Raw genomic sequence first — 26,429 nt, 5'->3', positions numbered from 1 at the left:
GCGAGGAGAGCAGCGGGCGGGAGCGGGGCAGAGCGGAGCGGCGGCGGAGGCAGCGGCAGCGGCTCGGCAGCCCCTGAGGTGACGCTCCGCGGGGTGGCGGCCGCCCTGGCCGCGGCACCGGCGGCGGGAACGTGTCCGCGCCGTCCCGCCCCGTCCCCGGGGAAGCGGCTCCCGCCGCCGCTCGGGGCTGGGGCTCGGCGGAGGCGCGGGGGTGTGCGGGGAGGTAGCGGGGCAGGGGCTGGCTCGGAGCCTCGGCAGCGTTTTGGGCAGCTCCTAGCGGCGTCCGCAGGGTTCGGATAAAAAAAACCTTTCGTGGCGAGTGTTCTGCGCGTTGCGGATGGGCTGTGGAGTGACCTTAACTTTGGTTTGCGGAGTGACCTTAACTTTGTTTTGGTCCCTGTCTGGTTCGCTCTGCAGATCCTGAGGGTCCGGGTCCGCGAGGTGATGCTATGCCCGAGGGCCGAGAGTCGCAGGAAAACTTTAGAGAGCTCAAAGTCTTTGGGGCAAGGTTGTTATTTACTGTGATTGGTGTTGCAGGCAGGGGGTTGGAACTATGTGGTCTTCAAGGTCCCTTCCAGCCTAAAGCGTTCCGTGATTCTTAGCTGTTCTTCACCGAGTCTTTTGAAATGCAGAGATGAACTTCCTATAAAGTATTGCTTTTCTCCCAAGGCATCTTCTAATTAATTACCAGGGTGTCGAAAGGGAAGACAGAGAAGCTCAAGGTCTCTGAGCCCTTTCCGAGTACCGTAAATCAGGTCCCAGTGAAAGCAGGGAGTTCCTGCTAGCGAATCTGTTAATGGGTTTGTGGCTCTACAAACATACATCTGCAGTTGTGGATGCCCTCAGAGTGGGGTGAAAGGAGTGACTGTTTACCAATCGTGAGGAGCGATTTCCTCTTGTGAGGGGGGTGGTGAACATCTTGAAGTTATCCTGGCATTGTGTCAGGAGTGATTCGGTTCTAGCAGGGGTTGGAGCGAAGGGCCGATGCCCTCTTTAGGCTCTGATGTGCTGATAATTGCTTAGGTACTGTAATGCTGCACCTCTGTTCATATGGGAACCTGACTAGGAAAATGTTTGTTTTCATAGGTTTTCTTTAGCAGGCTTCATGTTTCCATGTGAAAAAGGCTGTGCTGTGATAACATAGCCTATCTGAATTATTAACTCTCTAGGTTAATTGTTTTCATTTTTATTTCACCCCACACATGACTTTTCCTTCCCCCATCCCAAGACTGGTTATTTTAAACTCCTTTCTGTTAACCTTTCAGTGAGATACTATAACCACTCTGCACTGGTGAGGAAGGAGTGCCTTCTTAACCTCTTGAGGAAGGTGAAAAGTGTACTGAGACAAGAATTAAACTTGTGGTTCTCTGTTAGAGCTGGAAAACTCACCCAGTTAGTGATTTGTTGTTTGGTGGTGGGTGGTGTTTCTCCCCTGTATGCTGTGAAGCCTGAAATGAGAATAGGAGACTGTCCTACTAGCGGGACAAAGACAGGAAGCTGAGTTCTGGAAACCTCTGGTTATAGTTTTATTTCCCTTTTGCAGATGTGCCAGCCTCCTTATTCTGAGGAAATCCCTCCTTAACTAGTTTTTTCACCAGTGCATGAGTTTTCCTGGCCAGCCTGTAACAGCTCATCTGTGCTGGTGCACGGATGCTGTTCACTAGCAGCTAAACACATCTGCTGCAGAGTTTGTGTCGAGATGAAAAAATATATCAGGTTTGAAAACGTGGTTGCATACATGCCTGTGAGGTTTTCTGGAAAAAATCTGCACATTGTTGTAGCTACATCTCCAAGAGATTCTTGGGCTGAATTTCATGGAGAGTGTTCTGGGATATCACTTTGTGACCAAGTTAGAATCTCCTCATCCACTTTTCATTAACTGAGAGTTTTGTTTTCATCCTGTATGTGGTGCTTCAGGTGTTCCCTACTGGCAGCTCTGTCCCCAGCAGTGACCTTTGTCACGGGAACTGGTGTAGTTCAAACCTGATTCTCTTCCTGTTTTTCCTTGGTTTGCACTGCAACCATTGTCTGGCAAGCAGAACTCAGGGATCCATTGAGGAAGCTGTTCCTGCTGTAACAACTGAGAACTTGACAAGGAAGGGGCTTGGCTCAGGCCAAATACTGCTGGTGATTCTGCAAGATAAACCTGCCACATCTCGTGGAACACAAGTCTTGATGCCAACCTGACTGTCAGAAAGGATTTCAAGGGCTTTTTGGCCTTGTAAAGATTTTGCAAAAGCTTAAGTTATTTTAGGTAGTTACAAAGTCTATAGGGAAAAGAGGGAGGTGCGGGGAGATGTTTTGGTTGTGGGAATGTACTTGGTTACTTTGTTCTTGTACTGCTTGTAGGAAGGGAAAGGAAGTGTGTTCAACAGTAAATGACTAATTCAATTGTGTGCTGAATTTTCTCTATCCTTGCTCTGAATTCATGATGAAGGGAAAAAAGTCTAACTTCAATGTAAAAAAGGCTATGTAAATATATTATTGAAAAATAAATGAGGTTTTTGTCATTAAATATTTGCTCTCCTTTTCTGATCTAGCTAGGTAACCATGGCAGGTGATGACTGTGTAAGGAAACGCCAGTCTGGCTCCACTGCAACCTGCAAGACCCCTGAGAATGAAGAGACACAGAGGAGACCTGAGAGCGAGAGGTCCTTTCAAAACTCAAGCAATGGTGAGACTCACTGGCTCGGCACTGGTTGCATCTCTGGCATGTGATCTCCTCTGAAGTGCCTTTTCTACTCATGGCTCTGCCTCTTCACTATTTCATTTCTGTTTTTCTGTCTCTGGAAAGAAGGTGGAGCTCCCTGTGTACCAGCTGCACCCCTTCAGCAGGTGTGGGTTGTTTGAGGTGCTGTCCTGCAGAGCTTTCCCTCAGGAGCTGTGTACTGCAGTGCTTGCAGGGGTCTAAAACAGGGATTAATTGTCACAGGAGGAAGAGATGCATCAATGCTGTAAACGGTGCAAATGCCTCCTTGGCAACACTTTTGAGTAATCCTGGTAAATGCTTTTTCTGGGACTTCATCTCACTTGCTTTACAACCTGTAAGTATGTGACTTGTCAAGATGGAAGAAAATGGTCTTTAACACACCAGGCTAAGGCGGTGTATCCACCTGACAGGCAGGTGGAGGTGGGATGCCACAGAGAATGATTCTCTGCTGCTCTGGGATTCTGTTCATGTCAGGACAGCTCCCTTTTATTCAGACTTAACCTTGGCTGCCAGAATACAGAACAATAAACAGTTGTGTTTGTGTTCATTTGTTTTGTGGTCACCCTAAAAGTCACGTGGCCTAGAGTTGGCTTTGTGGAAGGGTCGCTGCTGCCGTGCCCTGTCCCTTGGGTTGCAGGGACAGTTGTGTGGCACTATGAGTGGTTTTGCCTGTGGACTCTGTAATTCCTGGTTATGCTGTACCACATTCCAGCCCGGTGATAAGAAGGTTAGAGATGTAACTGCAGCTTGTTTCCTTTCCCTTTGTGAGACACATTAAGCAAAAAGCTGAAGTATTTTATCACAAGGTGCCATGTGAGTACAAGATCCTAAACCCTGGTGCCAGTGACTCAAGGAGATAATTCTCACTGATACACTTCTGGACATCATCACTATTTCATAGTACTCCTTTCAACTGAAATGGAAGCTGGAGCAAGTTCAAGTTTAGGACAAGTCAGATTTCTTATTGAAAATAAAATACATTGAAGAGAAAGCCATCCCACAAGCTGTTTGGAGAACTGGGATTTTAAGATGTTGGTGGCACAGTAATTTTAATTGGATCAGATGTGACTGTATTAGGAAATTGCAGGGAGTTGGTGTCTACTGGAATCCAGTGATGCTGGGCTTGGGAGTAGACTTGTACCGTTTTAACCTTTTCATGTGTGGAAACTCCTTAACTGCTATGAGTGAAGGGTAAGTAATAAATAGAGCAGTGATAATTAGGACTTGATGGGTGGGTGTGTCTTTAAAGGCCGTTCATTTTAACACCTCTGAGATGTGGCAAAACACCACTGCAGGTGGGATACTGTGAGTGTGTAGCAAATAAACATCCAGGGATAGATCTCTTGACGGTGTCCATGTGCCTGGTGTGTTGGCTTGGAACAGTGCAGTGTGGTTTTAATCCCGTACAAACTGCAGTGAAGGACAGCAGGGAGGAATCCTGGTTAGTCAAGACTAAGTGCATCTTAACCTGCCAAGGTTGCTGCCAATTGAGCAGAGGTGTCACAAAGTGTTATTTTGCTCAGCTCAGTGTTGGTGACAACAGGAATAACACAGGGAGGTAAGAGGCATGAATCTGATGCCCTGAGGCATGGGAGAAAGATGGATCCCTCTGGTCAGGAATTCTTGTGTACAGGGGAGTTAAATCAGCAGCTCTGTGACCCAAAGGTTGAAGATCTATGGAGCTGAAGTGTTCATGAGTTGCAGAGAGCGGCCCCTTCATGTAGCCCAGGGTGCCTTTGTAACTAGGGAGGGCTTTCAAGGCTGAGGTGTCAGAACTTCTCAAAAGAAGTAGCCATAGATGTTTTTTCTTTCTTTTGTCCTGGCTATTCACTCCTGAATAGCTGTTTCTAAGGCATTAGTGCTGATGTGCAACAACGGCAGTGTGTGGCTAATGATCTGCTGTCTGGCAACAGCCTTTTTGTACTCTAACAGCTTAATGCTGGGTGTTGTGAAGAGTTTCAGACAAGATGCATGTTTTGTTGCAGTCGAGGGATTCTAGCCAGGTCAAGAGTGTGTGGAAGTAAATATTGTAGCATGTTTGTGGCAGTTATTGCTGTAGAAAAACGAAACCATGAGGATGACCCACCCTTGATCTTCTCTGATGACGGCAAACACAGCCTGCTTTCTGCGGTAAGAGTTGATGTGGCAGGGCCAACTGACTTGTTTCCAGAAGTGTGTGAACTTTCTACAGAAACTTTTGGGCCCTTAATCCTTTCTTCATTAAAACTCGGATGCATTGGCTGATCTGAAATTGCTTAGAGGAATACCTTTAATACATGTATTGGCTTTAGAGCTACAGTAGGTCTGACTCTTCCATTTGTACAGTTGAGGTTATTTTTTTTCTTGGCTCTTCAAATTTTTCTGAAGACTGTCTCATTGCTTGGTTTCTAAGATGAAATAGTTTTTACTCAGGTACACCCAATTTTACAGAAGTGTGGAAATACACTTTTGAGATTGCCAGAAGGAATCTTCTGTGCCTTGATTTATTTCTATCTTGTGACTATTCAGCCTGTAATTTCACTTTGATAGAGTAGCTGAACTTCAGTCTTACACATCATTTCTCCTCCTTGAATTGGCTCCAGTGTTGTAATTAAACAACTAATTTGGTCCTGGCTCAGAGTCAGCAGATGATCTAGGTGGCAATAATCCCCTGTCAAAAGCCAGGCTTCCTTAATAAGATAAGTCTTATATGTTTTCAGCAGGAGATACAAAGAGAAATATGAAACTGTTCTGCTTAATGGGATATTGGTATTAGACAGTACTGGTTGCAAGAAAACTCACCTGGAGTGAGCATAATAGAAACTGCATGGACAGATCTTAAAAGGCTAGAGAGGACATGGGTCATAAGTGTGCATATGAATGCCTCTAAAATGCTCAGATTAGTCCGTTCAGAGCAGTAAAATGGTGGGTTTGGAGTCTGTTCTTGTTTCCTCAGAAATCAGGAAAGGCCTGAAGTGTCTCTGGAGGCTGATCTGCAAACAAGCTGTGTGGCATATCTGTTTGGTGTGAGTAAGCCTGTTTGGTAATGCTGATCTTAGAAAGGGGCTGTTATCTTCCAGTGGAGAGGTTACTATCGATCATCCCTGGTGCAGAAGTTCATGGTGATGCACAAACTGTGTGTGCCTACAGAGAGATGGAGGAGGAGAGAGCTCTCCAGCAGGGAGCAATTTGGAAAGATTTAGCCTTTGCTGTGTGACTCACAGCAGTGAGTGTTCAGGGTTTCAACAGGCTGTTCTTGCAGATTAAGTTGCTTGAATTGAGTATCTGGGATGTGTTTCTGAGGGATAGATCAAAAAGCTGTTTTGTCTAGGTGGATTCTGGCAATTCTAGGGGCTGTCATGTTTTGGAACCTGTGGGTTAGGTGGAGGCTCAGCAGTCTCTTGTGAAGAGCCTGCGGACATGGTAGCATAATGTGGAGAATGCTGGTGTTCCTTCCTGCTGGTGAAGAGGCTGTTTGGGTTCCATGTCCCTGCAGCACTGATTTTTTTAAGCTACATACTCACCCAGCTGCAGTGCAGTGACCTATGGCCTGTGAATTCTTTAAACAGATCAGCTGAGTCTAGTCATAACTTGCCTCTATTTGCTGAGTGGCCAAATAAATTATCCTGAGTAAGAATAACATTCATTAGCATCAAATTATTAACGTGTGTTGTATTGTAGCAATATGGATCTCCTCCCCTCTTTTACAGTAGCCTTGCACTAGATTGGCTTTAATATTGCTTTGCTTCTGATAACATCTTCGGTGTTTTTGGAGAGGGAGCCTTTAAATCCAGGTCACTGACAGTGATGAAGTCCTTCTGCCTGTGTTGCTTTAACCTCTTGGATGGGAAGTTGTCTTATCAAGAAATAACAAAGCTGGTTTTTTTTGGATCCCAAGCTGCAGCACCAACATCATATGAGTGATTCTCTGCTCTACCCATCTCAAATGTCACTTATCTGTAACATGTGCAAGAGTGGGTTGAAAAAGGGACAACAAGATCCTTTAGAAAAGGTATGCTGTCAATCTTGTGAAACTTGAATTGCTCAACTTTTCAACAATTAAGAAGCTTTCTCAATCTTCAGGTGATTTTTTTATTAGCTTGGTTTTCATAGGGAAACAAAACTTACAATTAAATTGCTCGTGCATTTTTTCTTCTGGCTTTTGAGCCTGCTTGGAATTTGGTCTGCATAGAGGAGTCACATTCTGAAAGGATCAAGCTCAAGACAAGTGGTCCTTTAAAGATCTTGTTAATGTTCTTGCTGATGGGAAAGGAACCCAGTGCCATTGAGTAAAAACTTCTTCCTATGAACAAAGCTTTTCCGAAGCAAGCCCTGCTTAAGTCTTCTCTGAAAGTGCCCACTATTTCATATTCGTCTTCAAGACAACTTTCTCATGACTTTAAATATATTTTCTGCCTTCTTAAGGCAGAATCTCAACTTCTTTTAAATGCAAAGATATGCCTGCTTGTATAGTGCAGCCTTGAGTCCATTTTTATATAATACTGTTGCAATCCCAAAGTGATACAGAGGGATGCAGGCTTCATTTGCAGGGTGAAAGGAAAGGGAAGATTTGGACTTCTCGGCAGTGCACGTTTCCTTTTAGACTGAAAATCGTGTGCTGAATCTCTTCTCCAGTGACTTGACAGAACAGAAGTGGTGTCTTGCGCAAGGGAAGATGAATGATTAAAGATGATGTGCTTGTTCTCTGCTATCTGCCTTGTGACACAGCTGGCTTTATGGGGTGATGCAATCCAGCAGAATGGGTTGGTTCGGGGTGACTTTTCTTCTGCACAAGGTTTTGTGTTGAAAAAGACAAGCTCACAGGTGAGTTGACTTTGTCATGTGAGATGCTTATACCGAAGCCACGGAGATGTTGATTTTAAAACCTATTAAAAGATGCTGTGTTTCTAATCTTTTCTGTGCATGCACACTAGGATGAGGGCAAATAAAGTGACAGGAGGACACTGCATACAATTTAGCAATTACAGCATCAGCAGGTCAGAGACTGGCCTCATTTCTTGTACAACCATTAAAGCTGGACGTTTGGTGTATGTAACCTATACCCAGTTTTAAGGCCCTGTAGTCTAAAAGAGTGTTTTATTTCCTGGGTAGTTTTTAATGTGAGTTTTTAATGACTGAGGCTTCAAAGGCAAGATCTGACAGGAAATATATGGACAAAGAACTGGTTATTTTATTTTTAGCTTATCTTAAAAAGGAAATAATGCAATTCCTTAAGTCCCATGTGTCCTGTTCTCTTTGGCTGTGTTGGGTGGCTTCAAGCAAACTTGATATCATCTTGAAGACTGGCAGCTGGGTAAGAGACACAAATTCTTAGTTTTTTGAAGGGAAAGGTTAGTTGTTCTTTGAGCTCCTCTGTTCTGCTTTCTAGCAGGTCAGCACAAGGTGGTTCTTCCCAGAGTAGTAATGGAAGGAGGGGGCTGGGAATACAGTTGTGGAGTGGCACAGTGAGGGAGTAGAGCCACTGAGAATATATGAAGGGGCACAGTTCTGCTGCTTGTGGAACAACTTTGTTTGTTTTTTTAATGTATTGGGGGAGTGTCTGTTTGAGACCAGCAAAGTGCCTGAGCTGAATGGGTCAAGGGTATGTTACATTCTTCTCAAATTGTTTCCCAGACTGCTGTTGTTCTGCAAATGTAACAGCACCATGAGCTTAAATACTGAAGTTTGGGGTTGGTGGTTTTTTTTGTCTTGGAGGTGAGATGCTTAGCAACCAGGAGTTCTATTTTTGTAAAAATGGATCTTTGCGTGCAGCCAAAATCAATGGTGTTAAGCAGTTTCCTTGTTTGTTGTTAACATTAGAAGTCTGCTAAGTAATAGGCAGTTGTTGCTGGTCTGTCCTTAATCCTACAGCCTGTGTAGCAGATGGGCAAAAACCAAAATCCCTCCAGACAGACAAAAATCAAAATTCCTGCTTGATTGGTGGGAAGGGGAATTAATGCTAACAACTGAGCATAGCTGCACCAAAGGTAAAGTTTCTTGTGTTGTTGTAGTCTTCTCCAGTACTGGAACAGGAGTCACCTCTGAAGCAGGGCTACCTAAAACACTTACAACCAGTTGCTCAAACAGGTTGACTGAGACTCCTGAGCATTACAGAAGCACTTCCTTCTCTGAAAACGAAACTGCATTTTGTGTGGAGGCTGTTCTCATGCAAGGAGGCCACGTTATGCACCGTGGTAGTGCTATCAGTCTGCCTTCTTGTCTCACAGCAGCACAACTTTGGCACCTCTACAGCAAATCTGTTAGCTCATGCTTCCCTGGAATCTTATTAGGGAATCAGCTCAGTACCTTCTTTTTCTAAAAGTGGTAATGTTGTCTGAGACACCAAAAATGCAAGTTGTAATTCTGGCTGTGTGTCAGTGTGTAAGGTGGTGCTGTAGCTATAAATGCCAAAGGATATGCACAAGGCAAGGTTTGTTGCTATCTTTTCACTCTGACTAGTATTTTAGGGGGGTGGATGCTGCTGCTGCTTCAATCTTGATTTTCCTTCATGTGCAAGACTCTGTTTTAAGTAACTTTATCTTCTGTTCTTTTTGGAGAAGTGAAACACCAGCTGGTGCTTGTCCTAAAACTCAACTGGTCCGAAGTGTCTGACCTGTGGGTGTTGTTCCCCTCGATGTCAAGAGGCATCTCAGATGTGTGGTTTTTAATGCGGAAGAAAGGTGGCATTTCAGGCTTCACCTATTGGCCAGTGGTGTTAGTAATGACAAAAGTCAGATTACATTGATGGCATGTTAGCCTGACTGTTTACTTAAACTGTGAAACACACAGGAATACAGTCACACTGATATCTAGCACTTCTGGGGGATTAAAGGAGTGGGAATAGCCAGATCTGACCGCAGGATAACTGTCCAGCTTGCCATTCAGCCCGTCTTAGAGCTGATCATGGTGTTTTACTGACAGCTGTACTGACTGCCTTGTCTATTGGCAATGGAGAGACCTCCAGACAAACTAACCTTGCATCTGGGTAAGATAAAACTCTGATAAAAAACCAGCACACTTGGATATGACCTTCTAAGGGTCGTTCTGATTGCTGCTTCAAGGCTGAATATGTTTAGGGACCTTGGAAAGATTTGCAGAGTTGCTGATGAAAAATAAAATCCAGCATGTTATCAGCTGTTGACTGCCTTACAGTGCTGTGATCCTAAAATACGTGGTCATAGTTTATGAACTTCCTGCAGCTTTGATTTTAGTGGGAACCTATTAGAAGTCAGAAATGCTATTGAAAAATTATTGTCTGAGCTACTGTATGCTGTGCTTTCTGTGTTTTCAGATGAGCAACTAAAAATGTTCAATGTTTGCTTTCCTTCCTTAGGCTGGGTTGATGTTGACCACGTGATAACGAGGAAAATGCAGCTAATAGCAGAAGCTGAGGTAAATACAATACTTGCTTGTGGTGGGGAGCAGGACAATTGACCCTGGATGTCATCTGGAGAGTCACTAGCCCTGGAACACAAACAGCCCTATTCAGTCCTACCTTGAGTGCAGTGACTTTTCCACAGCCCTCTCTCTCTCCCACTTTGCACAAGAGGGGTAGTGTTATATAATGAGGTTCTGTCTTACTTGACCCCAATAGGTTGAAGTCCAAAGATAAGAATGAACTTTGAGACCTGTAAATAAAGTGGAAATTGCCTTACCACTGACTTTGGGCAGTGTCATGATTAGCCAGCCTGCTTGCATATTGAGCCTTTAAAATGCTCTGTGTCCTGCTATCCACTGAATAAAGGGCAGCATGGAGCCTCTATCCCACAGCTCACAGTAAGGAGATGACCTTCCTGAACTTTGGTCTCATTCTTTCTGTCAGTGAACAATATCCTCAGAGAAAATAGCACTGGGTGTTTCTGGCATCATCTGCATCTGTGTGGGCTGCCGTTTTCTTAGATCACATTAAGGTGATTTATGTCCAAATTACATTAAATTGGCTAAGGATGAGCTGCACCCTCCTTGTTAACCATTGTTTTGTGGCACCTGTGTTCTCCAGGGCGAATCACCCTGCACTCTTGCATAATTTTATTGCAGAAAATTCCGTGGTAAATCTGAACTGATCTAATTGTGCCAGCTTGACATGTATAGTAGGGAGTGGATACTTAGAAGACAGAGAAAAATACCTTGCACCTTTGAGATATTTTCCTGGTTCCCCCCCCCACCCCTATAGGGGGTGTGTAATTTGTAACAGATATAACTAAAGTGTATTTAAATGTCTTCCACAAAGCATGTGCTGCTTTTTTTTGCTGAAACTCCTAAAATTCAGCCCATCAGAAGGATAGCCAGCTCAGAATTTTATTTTGGGTGTTGTCTTATCCTGTTTATCCTTGCTGAGAACAGGAGATCAAGCCTGGTAACTTCTCTGCAGACAAAACAGCCACTGTTAATCACTGTGGTGGCAGTGGGTGTTTGCAGGAGAAAAAGCACAAGTAGCTTTGGAAGTTCCAGGGAGCACTAGCTGGTTGCAAGGGGACAACTTGACCTTGGATTTCTTTTTTTCAGGAGTGTCTCTTGTTCCTTATTTTTTTTCCTGGTCACCAGCTTTGAGACACAGTTTGTAGACAAAGTGATTTCTTACCCACAAAGAGAATCCTAGAAAACCAGTAGGTCACTGGTGTTTTAATTGCTGAAGTTTCTCCCAAAACATAGGGAGTTCAGATTCCAAGTCCTGAGCCATGCAGCTTGCAGATTTGTTTAAGGTGCTTCAAGGCTGAGAAAAAAAAAAACACTCTACTGCAAAATACCTGAGAATTTCTGGAGTGCTGGGCCCTTTTGTTGTGGGAACCCCTGAACAGAGGCTTGGACTGCAGTTTATCTTTTCTGTGATAGGCATCTGAATTCTAGGCAGATGCTTGACTCGTGGAAAGCCTGGTCACTGGCAGCTCCTGCAGGTGTAAATGGGATTTGTAGGAGCTGGGTGTTGCTCATGCAGAGGAGGCCTTCAAGCACCTGCATTCTAGAAGTGCAGTCCTTTGTCCATGCTAAGCAGAGCTGAGAATGGTGTGTTCTGTCTCTAGGTCAGGGCTGGGTGTTGTCACGTGTCAGTGACCAAAATTACCGAATCTGGTAGAATGAGTAAAGCTCTGGGGAACTGTTGCAACTTTATAAGGAAGGGTCACTTCCCTCAATCCCTGACTTGTCATCAATTCTTAGTATTGGCCAGCTTCTGCTTTTGACAGCATAGCATTCTTTTAATGGTTTTTGGTTTGTAATTGCAGTTAGTTACAATTACTGTAGGGTCTGTACTCTGATTTGTATTTTATTTAGTCTATTAAGAACTCATGGCCTGCTCTCCCAATCCAAGCATGTGCACGTGTTGGTATCAGCCCTGGAGGGCTGTGTTAGGAGGAGGCAATCTCAGCAGAGTGCCAGCCAAAGGGAAGAGGTATTTTAAGGAAATATCACCTGCTAAGCCTCAGGAGAGTTAGGCTAAAAAAGGGGAGGCACTATTTAAAAAAAAAAAAAAGTCGGGAATGAATAGTGCTTTGTTTGGCATGGAAATTTGAGCAGTCCAAGAGAAACAGGAATTTCTATTTGACTTTTTGGTAGGGATATGTGCATGTGTGCTGTAAAATTAGGCCGTACCAGGGAGCACCAGTGTCTTCTGTTACAGGTTGTGTTCACAAGTAGTCAATATTTGTTGTTTATTTTTTTTTCCTGTTTTAAAAGGAGCAAGTTCCTATCTCTTGCAGAGACAATCCTCTGCCTCCCAGAAAAGCATAATCTAAAAGTAGCCAGATCCTAAGAACTTTGTTAAGCACTGGGGAAGCTTATTTAGTCTATTCTAGAAGCTGCTAAATAGGGGGGAAATGTTTTTTCAAGTTAAATATTAATGTGCTCCTTTTCCTACTGCAGCTTTTGTTTCAAGAGATCTCTCTGGATATGACCACTGTAAAACAGGAGGAATGTAGAGTTCTGGTCCATCTTGACTTCAGGGTCTTCTCCTTGGATGTGGTCTCACTTCAGATAGTCTTGTATTTCCTGCCAGAGAGTTAAACTTGCTTGGCTGTTGTCACATTAAACAGGAGCATTTTGTAAGAATACATCATCTGTTCATGTATTTCATAGGATCATGGAATAGTTTGGGTTGGAAAGGACCTTAAAGATCATCCATTTCCATCCCCTGCCATGGGCAGGGACACCTTCCACTAGACCAGATTGCTCAGAACCCTGTCCAAGCTGGCCTTGAACACTTCTAGGGATGGGGCAGCCTCTACCAGGGCCTCCCCACCCTCACAGGAAGGAATTTTTTCCTAACATCTGATTTAAACCTGACCTCTGCCAGTTTGAAGCCATTGCCCCTGGTCCTGTCAGTACAGTTCCTCGTGACAGGTCCCTCTCTGACTTCCCTGTAGGTCCCCTTCAGACACTGGCAGGTGCTGTGAGGTCTCCACACAACCCTCTCTTCTTCAGAAACCTCCTTGAAAACAGGCTTTTTTTCCTTTTCAGCCTTCAAGATGAGACAGTAGATAGGAGTTGGGAATTCTGGAAGTGATCAGGGAAACATGTGTTTCTTGAGCAGCTGATCAGTAGCAAGACCAGATGAAAGGATGATACGTAGTTATCACGTAGGAGGACTCGCACCTCGACTCTGGAGGCAAACTGGAACCCAGGCAAAGGATGGTCAGATGAATATGGCTAGTAAACACTTGCATAAAGAAAACAAAGCAAAATATGCAATTAGATTTTAAGTAATTTCTTGAAGCTTGCCTTTTGCTGAAGGTGATGGCTGTCTGGCAGAGTGTTCGGGAGCTCGGGGGTTGGCTCTCAGCTGCGCTTCATCACTAGGCTGGTCCCATTTGGTGTTTGAGGGCTAAACATTAAGGAACTGAGTTCTCACAAGTCTGATAAGTCTTCTAAAAGGCCAGAACGATTCTGTGTTGAATCTGATGGAGAAGATAAATGTTATTCAAAGCCCTCTGGCCTGAGGGCTTGTGAACCTCGGTCTTATCCAAGTAAGCTCCAACTGTTGGCAGATGGTACAGAAATGTTTTCTTGATGCCTTGCTCTTTCCTGCTCCAGAGAAAAAGGAATATAATTATTGTATGAAAATGTACCCAGCAAGTTAAACAGTTTACTGCTGTGTTTTTACTCTCTCAGCAACTGAAGCCAGCTTTCATGAAGGAGGTGGACAGTCACTTCACAGAGTTTGTGAACAGTTTGGTGGCAAAATCAGCACTCCTGGACTCCTCATCTCCAGCCTCCCTTTTCCCAGCTTCCTGCGCCGAGAAGGAACTGCACAAAGCCAAGTAAGTCCCTTTTAAGCTGTTGCTATAACAAGGTTATGTTTCCTGGAAGCTTTATTTCCTTTTTTGTCTCAAACGTTCTCTTATTTCTTTGCAGGAATTCAAGGGCCCCTCCAGAACATGGGAAAATCTTTACTGCCAGGAGGTCCCTCTTGGAGTGAGTAACTTCATCAAATTAATTTCATCAAATTGACTGAGAATGCCCTTGATAGCAAAGTAATGAGCCCTTGCTTTGAGGTTCTTTTCCTGCCACTACCCATGGTCTTGTGTTCAAATCCGTAGGGACTAATCTGTTCAACCTTCTCTCTTTCTATAATATCTGTACTACATCTTGCAAATATAAACCTTAATTACAGCCCTCTCAGTACCACTGGGATCATGGCTAATTATCCTTTGTCTGAGGATAAGCTGAGGAAGTGTCTGTGTCTGTGGCACCCCAACTGTACCTTAACTCTGGTCTCTCCCTCAGTGAGCTGTTTGAAGTGAGTCACATCAGGACAATCTACCACATGTTCATCGCTCTTCTCATTGTCTTCATCCTCAGTACACTTCTAGTAGACTTCATTGATGAAGGAAGGTAAGAATGCTTTGGGAAGACAGGGATAAGGGCTGGGAATAGCTCTTCCAGAGTGCCAGATGTACACGAAACTGCAGAACAGTGCAGAAGAAAGGGGGAATCCTTCTTGGGATGTTGTTGGAAGTGTGGGTTTCAACTTGGCATACTTAGAATATATGCTGGAACTCCTGTTGAGAGGCTATGACCATTTCAAATCAGATAGCTGGGTATTAGGAAAACACTGCTAACTGATGTGTTACACAAGAACTGTGGCCAGCACAGTTCAGCCCAATGTGCTTAATTCATCACGAGGCTGGCAAAAGGGAATGTGGAATACTTTAGTTGAATATCTTCAATGAGACAGTAGCTTTCAGCTGCTTGTGTTGCTCGAGGAAGGACTCTGCTTAGAAAAACTTTAAATACTTCAGCAGTCCTTCCTCTGTTTAAAAATGACAGTTCTGAAGCACTCTACTTGTACTTAAATAGAAATAGAACTTTGTTTTTCCTGGGGAAAAATCTCAAGGATGTTGGCACAGCCTCTGCTGAGATAGTGCTTTGCAGGTAGCCAGTTGTGAACAAGATTGTGAAAGACTGCTTTCCTCACACTGACTTGTTGCTTAAGTAGTATTTTGGCAAGCTGTATCTCATGTACACAAGTAGGATTACATGTTTATCTTGCTGATTGTTGGCTCTTCAGTGTACAAAACCAGAGCTGTATCTTGATTATAATCACTGTCCCTTTGGTCTGGGTATAAGAACAGGCTCATGTGCTGCTGAATGTTTTTTAGCTGATCCTAACTTACTAGTGCATGGACATTGGGGGAGAATGGGTATTTACCTTACAGTCAACTAGGGCTGGATTCCCCAGTTACTTTTAAAATAATTTTAAAAATGGTATCTGTGGTTTTAGCCAGATCTGATAACTTGGATCCAGTTTGCAATTGAGCCTCCACCTGAGAAGAAAAAACTTTTGCTGGTGTACTCTGTACTGTCATCTTCTCTGACCTTAGTTTAGAAGAGTTGCTTATTGCAGGAGTAAGCTCTGATGAGTGTGAGAGGCAGTTAAGTTTATCAGCCTTTTGTTGATGTCCTCATGTTTTAAGCTTGATTAATGGACTAAAGTACCTGGTGCACACCAGTTGGTCATATTTGGCCTGACCTTCTAATGACCCTGAGCCTTTTGGGGAACTTCCAAACTGAGTCCATGTGGAATGCCCACAAAGAAGGATTAAACTAGGTTTGAGTGCTGGTTGTTAAAATACCCCATGCCTATAGAGGCAGGGAAAAAGCCTCTTTAGGCTTAAAGCCCTGTGAGGAACTGAGTTTCAGTGCAGTAGTGGTGGTGTCCTGGGAGAGTTCCCCAAAATCTCTGGCAGACCCTGGTTCGGCAGTGGATTGTTCAGTCACGTGCTTGTTCTTAGCAGGGATGAGCTTGAGCCCACTCTTAAAGCACATGCTGATCTTAGAGATGTGCTTAAGCCCTGTGGGATTTGAAGGTAAGCTGTGCCTGACAGCACTCATGGCATCAGTCCTTCTCTTATTTTCTGGGATACTTGAGGGTGGCCACTTGGTGCTGCCACAGACAGCCCTCTGTTTCTGAGCTCAAATTGCCATGGTCACTTCTGTCCAGACTGTCAGACAACTATGATCTGGGAGCTTTGTGTTTTGTAGCCACTTAGTGGAGCAGAAGTATTTCTAATCAAACAATGGACACTGAAAATTGTCTCTTTCCTTGTGCCTTCTAGGCTGGTCCTTGGATTTGATCTCCTGGTCTTTGTTTTTGGAAAGTTCCCCGTAGTCTTCTGTACTTGGCTGTGCATGTTCGGTGCCACAGTAGTTGTTCCATACAACCTTTTTGTCTGGTGGGCCCAAGGCTACTCCAGTTCCTCCCATCGTGCAATCCGCTCTTTCTTCTACGGGATGCTGTTCACACTCTTCCAAATAGCTGGGCTTGGGTTTGGACCAACCTATGTTGCTGTGTCCTATGCCCTGCCTCCAGCTTCCCGCTTCATTGTAATACTGGAACAGGTGAGTCCCTACCCTGTATCCTCTGTGTCCTAGGACACACTGACTTTTCTTTTCAAAGAAAAGTGGGAAGGGTCCTTCTTCCTAAAGGAGTCAAATGTTACTTTTATTCATTAAATTAAGCCAGGGCTGTGGATGCAGTATCTCTTGAGACTTGAGGACAGTCACGTGCAGCAAATCTAATAAGAGTAGAGAATAAACTTAATTTTGACCTGGAAACCACGTGTGGGTTTTTACCCTGTATTTAAGATTCTACTGTGGGCTTTTACTTCAAGGCTGAAATTCCATTTGTTTCTGGTTGTCCTGTGGATGCTAAATGTTCAAAACCAATTTTAAGAACATGTTGTGCCACAGTGCACAAGGAAGCTGTAACATTCCTCTTTAAAAAACAAACCCAAAAAAGCAAGTACATAGTCAAGAAGTGGTTCCTGTTTGCATTTCTGTTCCCAAGAAGTCAGTGTCTTGGCTCTGTAGTCAGAATTTATTTGGAAGTGGAACTGGTTTTTGTGGCAGGGAGCAGGGGAAGAGTGCAAGAGTGGAGGTCTGGTCAGACCATCAGGTTAAAACAAGGATGGTCAGGGATGAGTGTAGTTTTAAGAATTAACTTTGGACTGGCCCTACTTTTGGTTCTTCAGTATTAAAACAAATTTTTTTTAAAAACCTGCTCAACAGCTGTGGACTTTTTATGTGGGGCACCACCTTATACACAGGTAGTGATGGTTGCTGTACAACACATGTAATTTCAAGGAGTCATCTAGACTTTGAAACATCCAGGCCTGCTGAAATGGAGAGGGGTTCCCTTCAATTTTAACTTAATGTTAGCTGATTAGTGACTTGCTGGTGTTATTGAGTCCCTGTGTATGTGGTGGTCCTGCAAGTGTAGATGAGATGTGTTTGACTCTCCTGAGCTGTGATTGCTGCTGCATGTTTCCCCTTGCAGAGTTTGAAATTCGTGCCAGTTAAACAGGCTTGTGGGCAGAGGAAGCAGCCCTTTCCTTGTAGAAGGGCTAAATTGGAAAGAAACCAAGATGCTGAAGGTGTTGCTGTAAAATGCTTGATCCAGTCTTCACTGGAAAGCTGGGAAAAAGAAAGCACTAAGCTGCTCTTCTCTTGGCCTTACAGGTTCGTCTTGTCATGAAGGGTCATTCCTTCATCCGGGAGAACGTACCCAGAGTGCTGTCCTCGGTAAAGGACAAGTCTGGTGAGTGACTGCTTCACTTGGCATAGCCAGCTCTAGTTTTCCCCCCATTGCTTTGAGCTGCCCTCATCAGCTGGAGAGGTGGGACTTCAATAGGTGTCTGTGGATGGGGAGGTCAAAGGTTTTGCATCATAATTTCAGCCTGAACCTTTTCATTTGTATTCAGTTGTATTAGACAACAAGCTAGACTGTTGTTCAGGTCCAAGTCCTCTCTGGTTCGTAAGTCTTTGTTCTCCAGAGTTCCTTATTTCTGCTTTTAGGAGTGAAAGGTGCTGCCTGCACACCTGCAGCTCAGTGCTCTAGATGAAGTGACAGCAATCACAGAACAAAAGGCCTTCTAAGCAAGGCATGCTAGAGCTGGCTGGACGTTTTGATACAGGCCTTGCAGCTTTATCTTCCCCAGGAGGAAAGGAAACGTTAGGTGTTAGCAGACAGTTAGTTACCCTCACTTGTGAACTGTGCTTCATGCATTCCATCTGAAAGGTTGAGTTTGTTTTATTCTCTGCAAATGCCATACCTTTAGTTCCAGACTGAGGTTTCTGAGGTGAGAAGGGTTCTGTTTTGTGAAAGGGTACTGGGGAAACTGAATTGTCAGTAAACAGATTGCAGAGTGTTCTTTTATTTCCCCCTCTTCCCAGGCACAGTACATATTCCCAGAATTTCTCAGTACCTGTACTTCCTCTTTGCTCCCACCCTCATCTACAGAGACAACTATCCCAGGTAATGTGAGCAGCAACACAACATTAAAGTAGTCTGAAAACTGAAGCCAACATTAGGCACCCCTGGGTGTGATCAATTTATGCATTAGAGCTTTCATAAAGATGTGGTTAAGCTGGCAAGGGTGAGACTTGCTCATGGAGTTCTGCTTTTATTTCTTTGGGAAACTCACTTGAAGTTCAACTAATTAAGAGCTTGCTACAGATTATGTAGTGATAGACAGTTCCTGCAATAGGAACCCAAGTGTTTTATGTAGTGCTAATAAGTAGCCCTGTCCCTGAGTTTGAGGCTGAAGCCTTTCAAAGTGGGAGCTCTCAAACTCTTGTGTCCATGGCTGGGTTGCACTTTGGCAGTGTGAAGTCAGCAGTCCTTTACATGACTGTCGGCAGCTCCCCACCTCCTGCGGAACTGCATGGTGCTGCCCTCCAGATGCCTTCCCATTTATGGAATTGCTGCAGTTGAAAGTGAGGAACCAGCAATTTGGGCAGACATCCCTTGGACGGCAGGAGATTCAGAATTCTGGAATCCAAAAGCCATTTTTTTTTCAGATAATACGTCAGTAAAATTGTAAATTCCCTCAAGTAATGGAAGGGAGGGGTTTGCTGCTTTGAGGTCCTGTTCAGCTGGGATACCCTGTTCTTTTTCCTAGGAATCCCACGATAAGATGGGGCTATGTGGCCACCAAGTTTGCACAGGTGAGTAGTGCAGCTTTCTGCAGAATACACTCTTGGAGATCATCTCAGATGCATTGCTCAACAGCTCTCTCTTTGGCATTGAATCACCCTGCTTGGCGTGGGCTTACCAGTAAAGAATACTTTTCAGTGACTAACAAATAAACTGTGATCTTGCTGCGCTGATGGTTGTGCCAAAGATTAAAACATTTAAAATCTTTGCTTAAATGAGCCTCCAGATGGAAAAACCTCTCTATGTGTAGAGCAACACCCATGCCCTCTTCACCCTGATTGTAGTGCTCTGGCACAGCTTCCTCTCTGCAGATATTCAGAGCAGTTCTGAAATAATGAGGCCTGGAGTCCAAATCCTCAGTGCCCGTTTGAGTTCAAGGTTGACTGGTTCTTCACATTTGTGGCCGTGAGCTCCATAGCTTCTTGTGGATGTGTTTCCAAGTAATGGATTTGTGTGACTGAAACCTTCACTGTCACACAATGCATTTATGGTTTAAAGAGCAAAACAATTTTTTAAAAAAAGGCAACATGGACAGGCCTTTGGCTGCTTGCTGTTGGGCAGAGGATGACAGAGCACACACCTGCCTTACATCAAGGTACTTAAACAGTGACTTGTATTTTGACCTCAACATCCACAACGTGGGTTCATGAGCCAGAGAAAGCCTGAGGTGCTTTGGCCTGTAAACGTCTTCTTTGGGATAAAAGAAAAATAAGCTGTAATATTGGATTTAACTACAGTAAGTATTTCTCAATTATTTCTGCCCTTATCCTGGATGTATATCAAGGGTACTTTTCCCACTTTGGCAGTGGCATGGATTTTTTGTGTCAAGACTTTTGAGTTGATAGGACTGGGAAAAACTGACAGCTGCTGTAATAGAAAAGAGAAGCTGATTTTGCTGCTGGCTGTCAGCATGTTCCAGGGGTTGCTGTGGCTTGCTTTCTGCCTGGATCCTTAGGGAGGTTTATTGGCAGCAGTGTAAAATAAATTCTTTTGGCTTGTGTTGGCAGCTGCTGTTCTCTCCTAGAGCTGGCAAGTGGTGATATTTTAATTGTGTTTCTGTTATGAAGTCAGGTTTTGGGGTATTTTTGTTCCAGGTGCTTGGTTCACTTTTCTATGCCTACTACATCTTTGTGAGACTCTGCATTCCTCAGTTTCGCAACAGCAGTCAGGAAACCTTCAACCTCCGAGGGCTGGTTCTCTGCATCTTCAACTCCATCCTGCCAGGTAGGGCCCAGATCCACGAGTGACTTTTATCTTGGTGCAAGACGTGGAAGGGAGAAGTGCTTCATCTGAGATGTGTTCGTGACAGGCAGAGATCAGCAAAGGAGATCTTGTGGGCAGACGTCAGCATTGAGGGGTAAAACTTCAAAATCAGCAATACAAAATAAAAGCTGGGTTTGAATTTAACTGTCTTCCAATCAAGTTGCAGCTCTGGGGCAGCCTTGCTGTTGCCCTCTGGGGCGAGCAGGGCCTGGCGTGGTGAGAAACTGAAATGCTGTTGTGCTACCTGTACAAAACAGTAAAGCTCATCTGTGTCAGTGTCTGTGAGACCAGTTTTGACTGTGTTAGGTGCTCTGGCTTGTGGCTGAGAGAAAACACTACAGAACTGGTGTGGATGTCCCTTGTTCCCAGGTGTGCTGATTCTCTTCCTGGTGTTCTTTGCATTCCTTCACTGTTGGCTCAACGCGTTTGCCGAGATGCTGCGCTTCGCAGACAGGATGTTCTACAAGGTAAGAAGCAGGAGCTGTAGTTCATACAGCTTCTGAAAGTCATTGTCATCATGAAAAAAAAAAAAAGAGGAGGAAACTGAAGATTGTTTTACCAAACAAAGCAGCCGTGGGATTGTGCTTGGTTTATGCTGTTAAGGCATAAGTTTGTTGCTGTGCTGTGGAACAGCTTTGATTTCTGCTTGGCAGTCTGAGTTGCTAAAGGTGAAACGCCCTGTGCACAAACAGAAGCAGCCACCAGACCTACCTGGCAGTTCCATTACCCTCTTCATGTTCCTTTATCACGTCAGCCACTGCAGTTTGGGGTAAAACCAAACCTTAATATACCAAGTGGAATGCTGAAAGCGTGATGGAAAGCTTGGTCAAATTGTTATGTTAGCTTGGTATTATTGTGTCCTAGAAAAGCCCTCTAGAAGGTTTTATAGTTAATTAGATTTATAGTCTTTCAACTGTGCTTTCAGGACTGGTGGAATTCCACGTCCTATGCAAACTACTACAGAACCTGGAACGTGGTAGTACATGACTGGCTCTATTACTATGCCTACAGGGACTTCCTTTGGGTGAGTAGCAAGCAGATGTATTCATTTGGTAATTAAACATTTAACTACTGGGCAAAATGGTACATTTGTCAAGATGCAGCATCCCCGTCTGTTTAGAAGCACAGAAATGTTTCACATCAGCTGTTGTGGGGAGCCACTGTGCTTTTAGAGAGATCCAGTGCTCAGTGCCAAGTCCTTGAAGTGTGCAAAACGTGGGCCTGAGATGTGGGAGTGCAGGGATTGGCTCAGCAGTCAGAACTCAGGGTGCACTGTTTCCGTGAGCTGTGGTAGGCATTTAATGAGTGTGCTCAGCACAAGTACTTAGGCAGGGAACCACAAATACACCTGAACAAAAGCATCTAAACCCCAAGGTGCTCTGGGAGGCACTTAGCATTTCACATGTGCCTCTCGGCTGGAGGAGAGCCTTCTTAGCTCGGGGAAGAAAATCCAGTGCATTGCAACAACCAAACAAAAACCACAGCAGAGTAGCTCCTAATACTTGGCATTCTCCTCTCTCCCAGTTTTTTGGGAAGAAGTTCAGAGCAGCAGCCATGCTGTCTGTCTTCACCGTGTCAGCTGCTGTGCACGAGTACGTCCTCAGCATCTGCTTTGGCTTCTTCTATCCGGTTCTCTTCTGCTTGTTTACGTGCTTTGGAGGTAAGTTCCAAGGATGAGAGCATGGGAGGGGGTTTGTGGCTTTTTTTTAGAGAAGCATGCTTGGTGCTTTTGGCAATGACACCAGCTGTTCCATGAGCACTAATGCACAGTGGTGTTGTCCAAGGGGTATGAGTCCAAGCTTTGTGAATGGATTTTTGCAGCTCAGTAGACGCACACCTATCTATACACAGAGGATTTGGAAGCTTGGGGCTTGGTGGAGAGGAAGAGAGTACGATATACTGCTGTTCCTGTGACACTGCACAGAGTTTAACAGCACTGCTTCTTCTTTGCCAAGATGGGGGTTGAATCACTGTGTGTCAGCAGCTTGTCAGTCTTCCTCTTTAAAGTCATAGTGGAAGGCAAGTATTACTTCACTACTGCAGTGAGGAAGAGCCCATTTAAAAGTCAGAGCTCTTGCATTTCTTTTTGGGGTTTGAGTTAGAGGGCTCTAATAAACTCTAGGCCACTCCTGCCATGCCTTGGTGACCAGAGTAGCACAAAGAGTGTTGATTCCCAGAGGCACACAGCCAGGCCAGCCTGTTGGCAAGCTTACTGGAAGTAATGTCAGAACCAGCTCAGAGTATTTGCTCTATTGCCAAGCATCATTGGATTTTCATGGAGTAGCCTTGTTGCTCCAGAGATGAAGTGAAAGGAGGGGAAGATCCAGTAAAATTGGTTGATCTTTTATTCTTGAATCTTAAGCTTGTTTTGAGTAATGCTTCTCATGTCACCTCTTTCCAGTGGTCTTCAACTTCACCCTTAATGACCGTCGGAAAGGGCCCTTCTGGAATGTGATCATGTGGACTTCCCTCTTCCTGGGCCAAGGTGTCATCATCTGCCTCTACAGCCAGGAGTGGTATGCCCGCCAGTACTGCCCCACGGAAAATGTGAGTGCCTGGCCCTTCCTGTGGGATAAGCTGCTGTGGGAGTGCCTGTCCTGCCTTGCTGTGCAGGAAGAGTGGAAGTTAAATGGCGTGAGCCTTTCTGGCAGCGTGCTACATCCCTTCCTTTAGAGTGAGTTGGCCTAGAGGCTGCCTAACAGAAGTGCTTTCAGCAGTGCTCCTTCTGTGCTGGTGGTATTTCACTACTTGAAACCAAGGGTAGTGTTAGCACATTTCTCAGGATATGCTAGACCTCATTTAGGCTGTGGCAATGCAACTGCAGCACTTGGCCAGTGAAGTCAGGAGAAACTTCTGGGGGACACCCACAAAAACTGCGCCTGTTGTGCCTCTCCCGGGCTAGAGTGGGGGGTGGTGAGAAGTGGTGACCTGTAGATAGTCTGGGGTTTTGGTGGTGTTTTCTGGAACTCGTTTTCTTGGTACCAGATTCCGTTCTAGATAAAACTTCCTGCTGTCCTAATTGATTTCAGTTTTAACCAAAGGTATCTTTGGCAGCCTCTATTTTAAGTTCGATTCTCCTCAATTAAGAGTTTGCCATCATAAATTACTTGGCTTCTTGATATAATGGGCTACTAGGCACAGTGTTTACCTGGTGTAACAGAACTTGTGGCTGGAGCCACCCTCCAGGCACTGTTCAGTGAGGGCAAGAACAGGGTTGTAGGGTGCAGAAATGTGGTTTGATCTTTCCTGTTAGAGAAGTTTGACTTCAGCAGCTCGTAGCACAGCTGGTGCTGTTGGCATGTGACTAATTTACTGCCTCTCCATGTTTTGCAGCCCACATTCCTGGACTACTTAAAGCCACGCTCGTGGTCGTGTCATATGAAGATGTGAAAATGGGGTGCTCTGGCCATGTCATCACAGAAAAACAGAGGTGTCCTCCAAGTATTTGGACCAATGATCTAACTCACTACAGACTTTTTCTAAGGGAAGTTGTGCCTCCTGATTATTGGGGAGAAACTGTAATTTTTTAAAACATTGCTGGAGCAAACCAGTTGACCTGGATTGCAACAGACTTCAAAGGCAGCATCTATTACATGCTGTCCCACTTTGAGCCATTTCCATGCCAGTAAAACATTGAGCTGAAGGTGGAGTCTACTGGAATCCTACTCATCCAGGGGTCCCCCCAAGTTGCTGCTTTTCTGGACAAGAGGCAAGCTAGTCAGATTTGCTGGTAGCTCATTGTTGGTATCCGTCCATCTTTCTTAGCCATCCCTTTGCAGTTTTTTTCTCCTTTTTTGTAATGGGATGTCTACAAAACTTGTGTTCTTCATGATCCTGCCTGCCACTGAGACGTGGACAGATGGCAGAGCAACAGGGTATTTGCCTCCTTGCTCTGAAGATGGCCAAAGTTTTCCTGGCTGCTTCAAACTGTATCCTGTGTATGTTGGCTGCCAACAGATATAAAATGGGCAGAGGAAGAGGGGTTGTCACTGTGCTTGTGGCTGCATTGCAGAGTCAGGTTCAGAAGCAGGGTGTGGTGTGTGCAGGCTTTATATGACTTTTTACACCAAAAGTTTGTTTTCTCTGTATTCATTTAGTTCCCAACTGCCTTACACCATTTTTGTTCTCTGAAGGCCCTTGTGAGTTGAGGAATACTTTTTCTTCTTGCTCTTCCTTTCTCCTGCTCTAGATAATCAGTTTTTTAACATGATAAACTTGTAAAAGAGCTTTTGCTTTAATTTGGCAGGTGCTTTAAGGTATACAGGTTGCTAAGGGTTTCTTTATTAAGAAAGACTTGAAATACTCTGACCCAACCATAAGAAAATGGGATCAGCTTTACAGGTACAGAGCATGATCTCGTTTGAAATGGCCACATGCAGTCCAGTGTGCCCATGTGTGTTGGAGCAGCTTCTAATGCTGCTGAGGAAGGAGGACTGGCCCACAGCTGCTTTGTCACCTGCCTGTGTCTGCCCTGGCATCAGAGGGGGCTGCAGGTGGAGATCAGCTTCCTGGGTACTGTCCTCTTGGTGCAGAGGGAGGACATCCTCCCATACACACCAGTAAGGGCAGGGGCTGTGTGTGAGTTTGGGGTTTCCAGAACAATCAGAGTCCCTTCAGTTCCCTTGTTCTCAGGTGCTAAACAGAACAGGGAACTTCCAGTGTGTCTGGGTACAGATCGCTCCAGTTTTACTGGAACTGCAGCTCCTGTTATTGGAGACAGGGCCACCTGATGGACATACCCTAACTTTGGTGAAAAGGGCCACCTGACAGAGAATCCAGACCTTTGGTGACAAAGATTTTAGAATTACTCAAATGCTGCCAGAAACTGCCAGTAGAGAACAGCATTTCCTTACTGCCTACGGCCCTGGGTGTTTCATACCAGCAGTATTGGGACCATTAATGGACTTGTCTCCCAAGCCACTTCAGACTCTCCTTTGGGCTTCTGTTTTCACTAACCTAAGTCAGAAGTAAGTTCATGAAAGCTAGGGAATACTTTAACTCTTCCAAGTTTTCAGTTCTCTGTAAGAAGGAATCATGCTCTGGAGAAAAGACGTTGTACCGGGTCAAATTTGCCAAATAGTGTTTCTGTGTGAGGTTCTCTTTTGGAAACATCTCCTGCTAGAAACTGTTTGATGAAATAGTTGAAGTAATTTCAGAGGAAGGGGTTCATGTATATACTCAAATTTGGCAGTATTAAATCAAATTGAGCATTAAATTGATTACTTTATCCTCATTCAGCTTGAGTAATCTGAAATCTTTTATCATACTTATCGTGGGAGGAAAGAACAGACGTTCTGGAACAACTAAGCTTCCTTACTGAAAAAACGGACAAAAAGACAAAAAAACACCCTTTGGCCAAACAGCTTTGTCACCTCCTTGGTATAGGATGAGATTCACTCCAATTCCTTTTTGTTTGGTGCTCAAAACACTTACAGAGCTAATTGCCCTCAGAGAGGGTGGGATGGATTAGGGACTTGGTTTGCCATCTTGATACCTGTGGCAGGTCTTGATACAGTCTCAGTGTTTTCAAAAAGAGACCAAAGGATGGCACTTTGTGCCCTGTTTTGGTGTTTTCCTCACACCTGGCACTGTTGTATGCCCAAAAGGAATATCAGCATTTACCGCGTCAGCATCATCACTGTTCAAAGCCTGAGGGCTTGAGCATCTGGCAAGCAAAAGGCAACCACAAAGGGATGCTCAGCTGTTGGAACTAGCCTTAGTTTTTGACAAGTTGAGGTTTTCAGCCTTGTAGATCAAGGCGTCTGGCAAGCGTGCTGTCAGGGCGTTAACAATTTGGATTACTTTCCATTTTGTGGGTTTTTTAAATTGCTTTTGAACCTGGGCTTACTTTCAGTTTTCTCAAGCGTGCTGGGGGGGAAATACTAAGTCTTTTGCACATTGCTTGTTTAATTAAGAGTCAATTATACCTTGTTTGAGTTCCTTAGACTGCAAGTGCCAGAGCTAGCAGTGCGGTGTTCTGGTCAGCGGTGAGGATGTGAAGGTTCCCAACCTGCCCATTATGAGCTCTTAATATAATGTAATATAATA

The 26,429-nt window shown here is 44.5% G+C and overlaps 1 protein-coding gene across 2 annotated transcripts; it reads left to right on the top strand.

The window, feature by feature from the left end:
- SOAT1 (sterol O-acyltransferase 1) lies at nt 1-26,429 on the top strand. Of its 2 annotated transcripts, none has more exons than XM_032117941.1 (16): nt 1-78; nt 2,541-2,674; nt 10,023-10,081; nt 13,793-13,941; nt 14,036-14,095; nt 14,408-14,515; nt 16,240-16,522; nt 17,642-17,720; nt 18,356-18,437; nt 19,084-19,129; nt 20,213-20,342; nt 20,751-20,848; nt 21,307-21,405; nt 21,906-22,041; nt 22,783-22,928; nt 23,715-26,429. In XM_032117941.1, the coding sequence occupies exons 2-16, from the start codon at nt 2,551-2,553 to the stop codon at nt 23,769-23,771; spliced, it is 1,656 nt and encodes a 551-aa protein (XP_031973832.1). In that variant the 5' UTR covers nt 1-78; nt 2,541-2,550; the 3' UTR covers nt 23,772-26,429. The 2 variants fall into 2 exon arrangements, with proteins under 2 accessions (XP_031973832.1, XP_031973833.1); XM_032117942.1 differs by having other exon boundaries at nt 35-78; nt 2,545-2,674.

Source organism: Corvus moneduloides, chromosome 9 (assembly GCF_009650955.1).
Source record: "Corvus moneduloides isolate bCorMon1 chromosome 9, bCorMon1.pri, whole genome shotgun sequence".
NCBI lineage: Eukaryota > Metazoa > Chordata > Aves > Passeriformes > Corvidae > Corvus > Corvus moneduloides.
The sequence above is the reverse complement of the archived record's forward strand: the minus strand, read 5'-3'. Positions and strand labels throughout refer to the sequence as shown.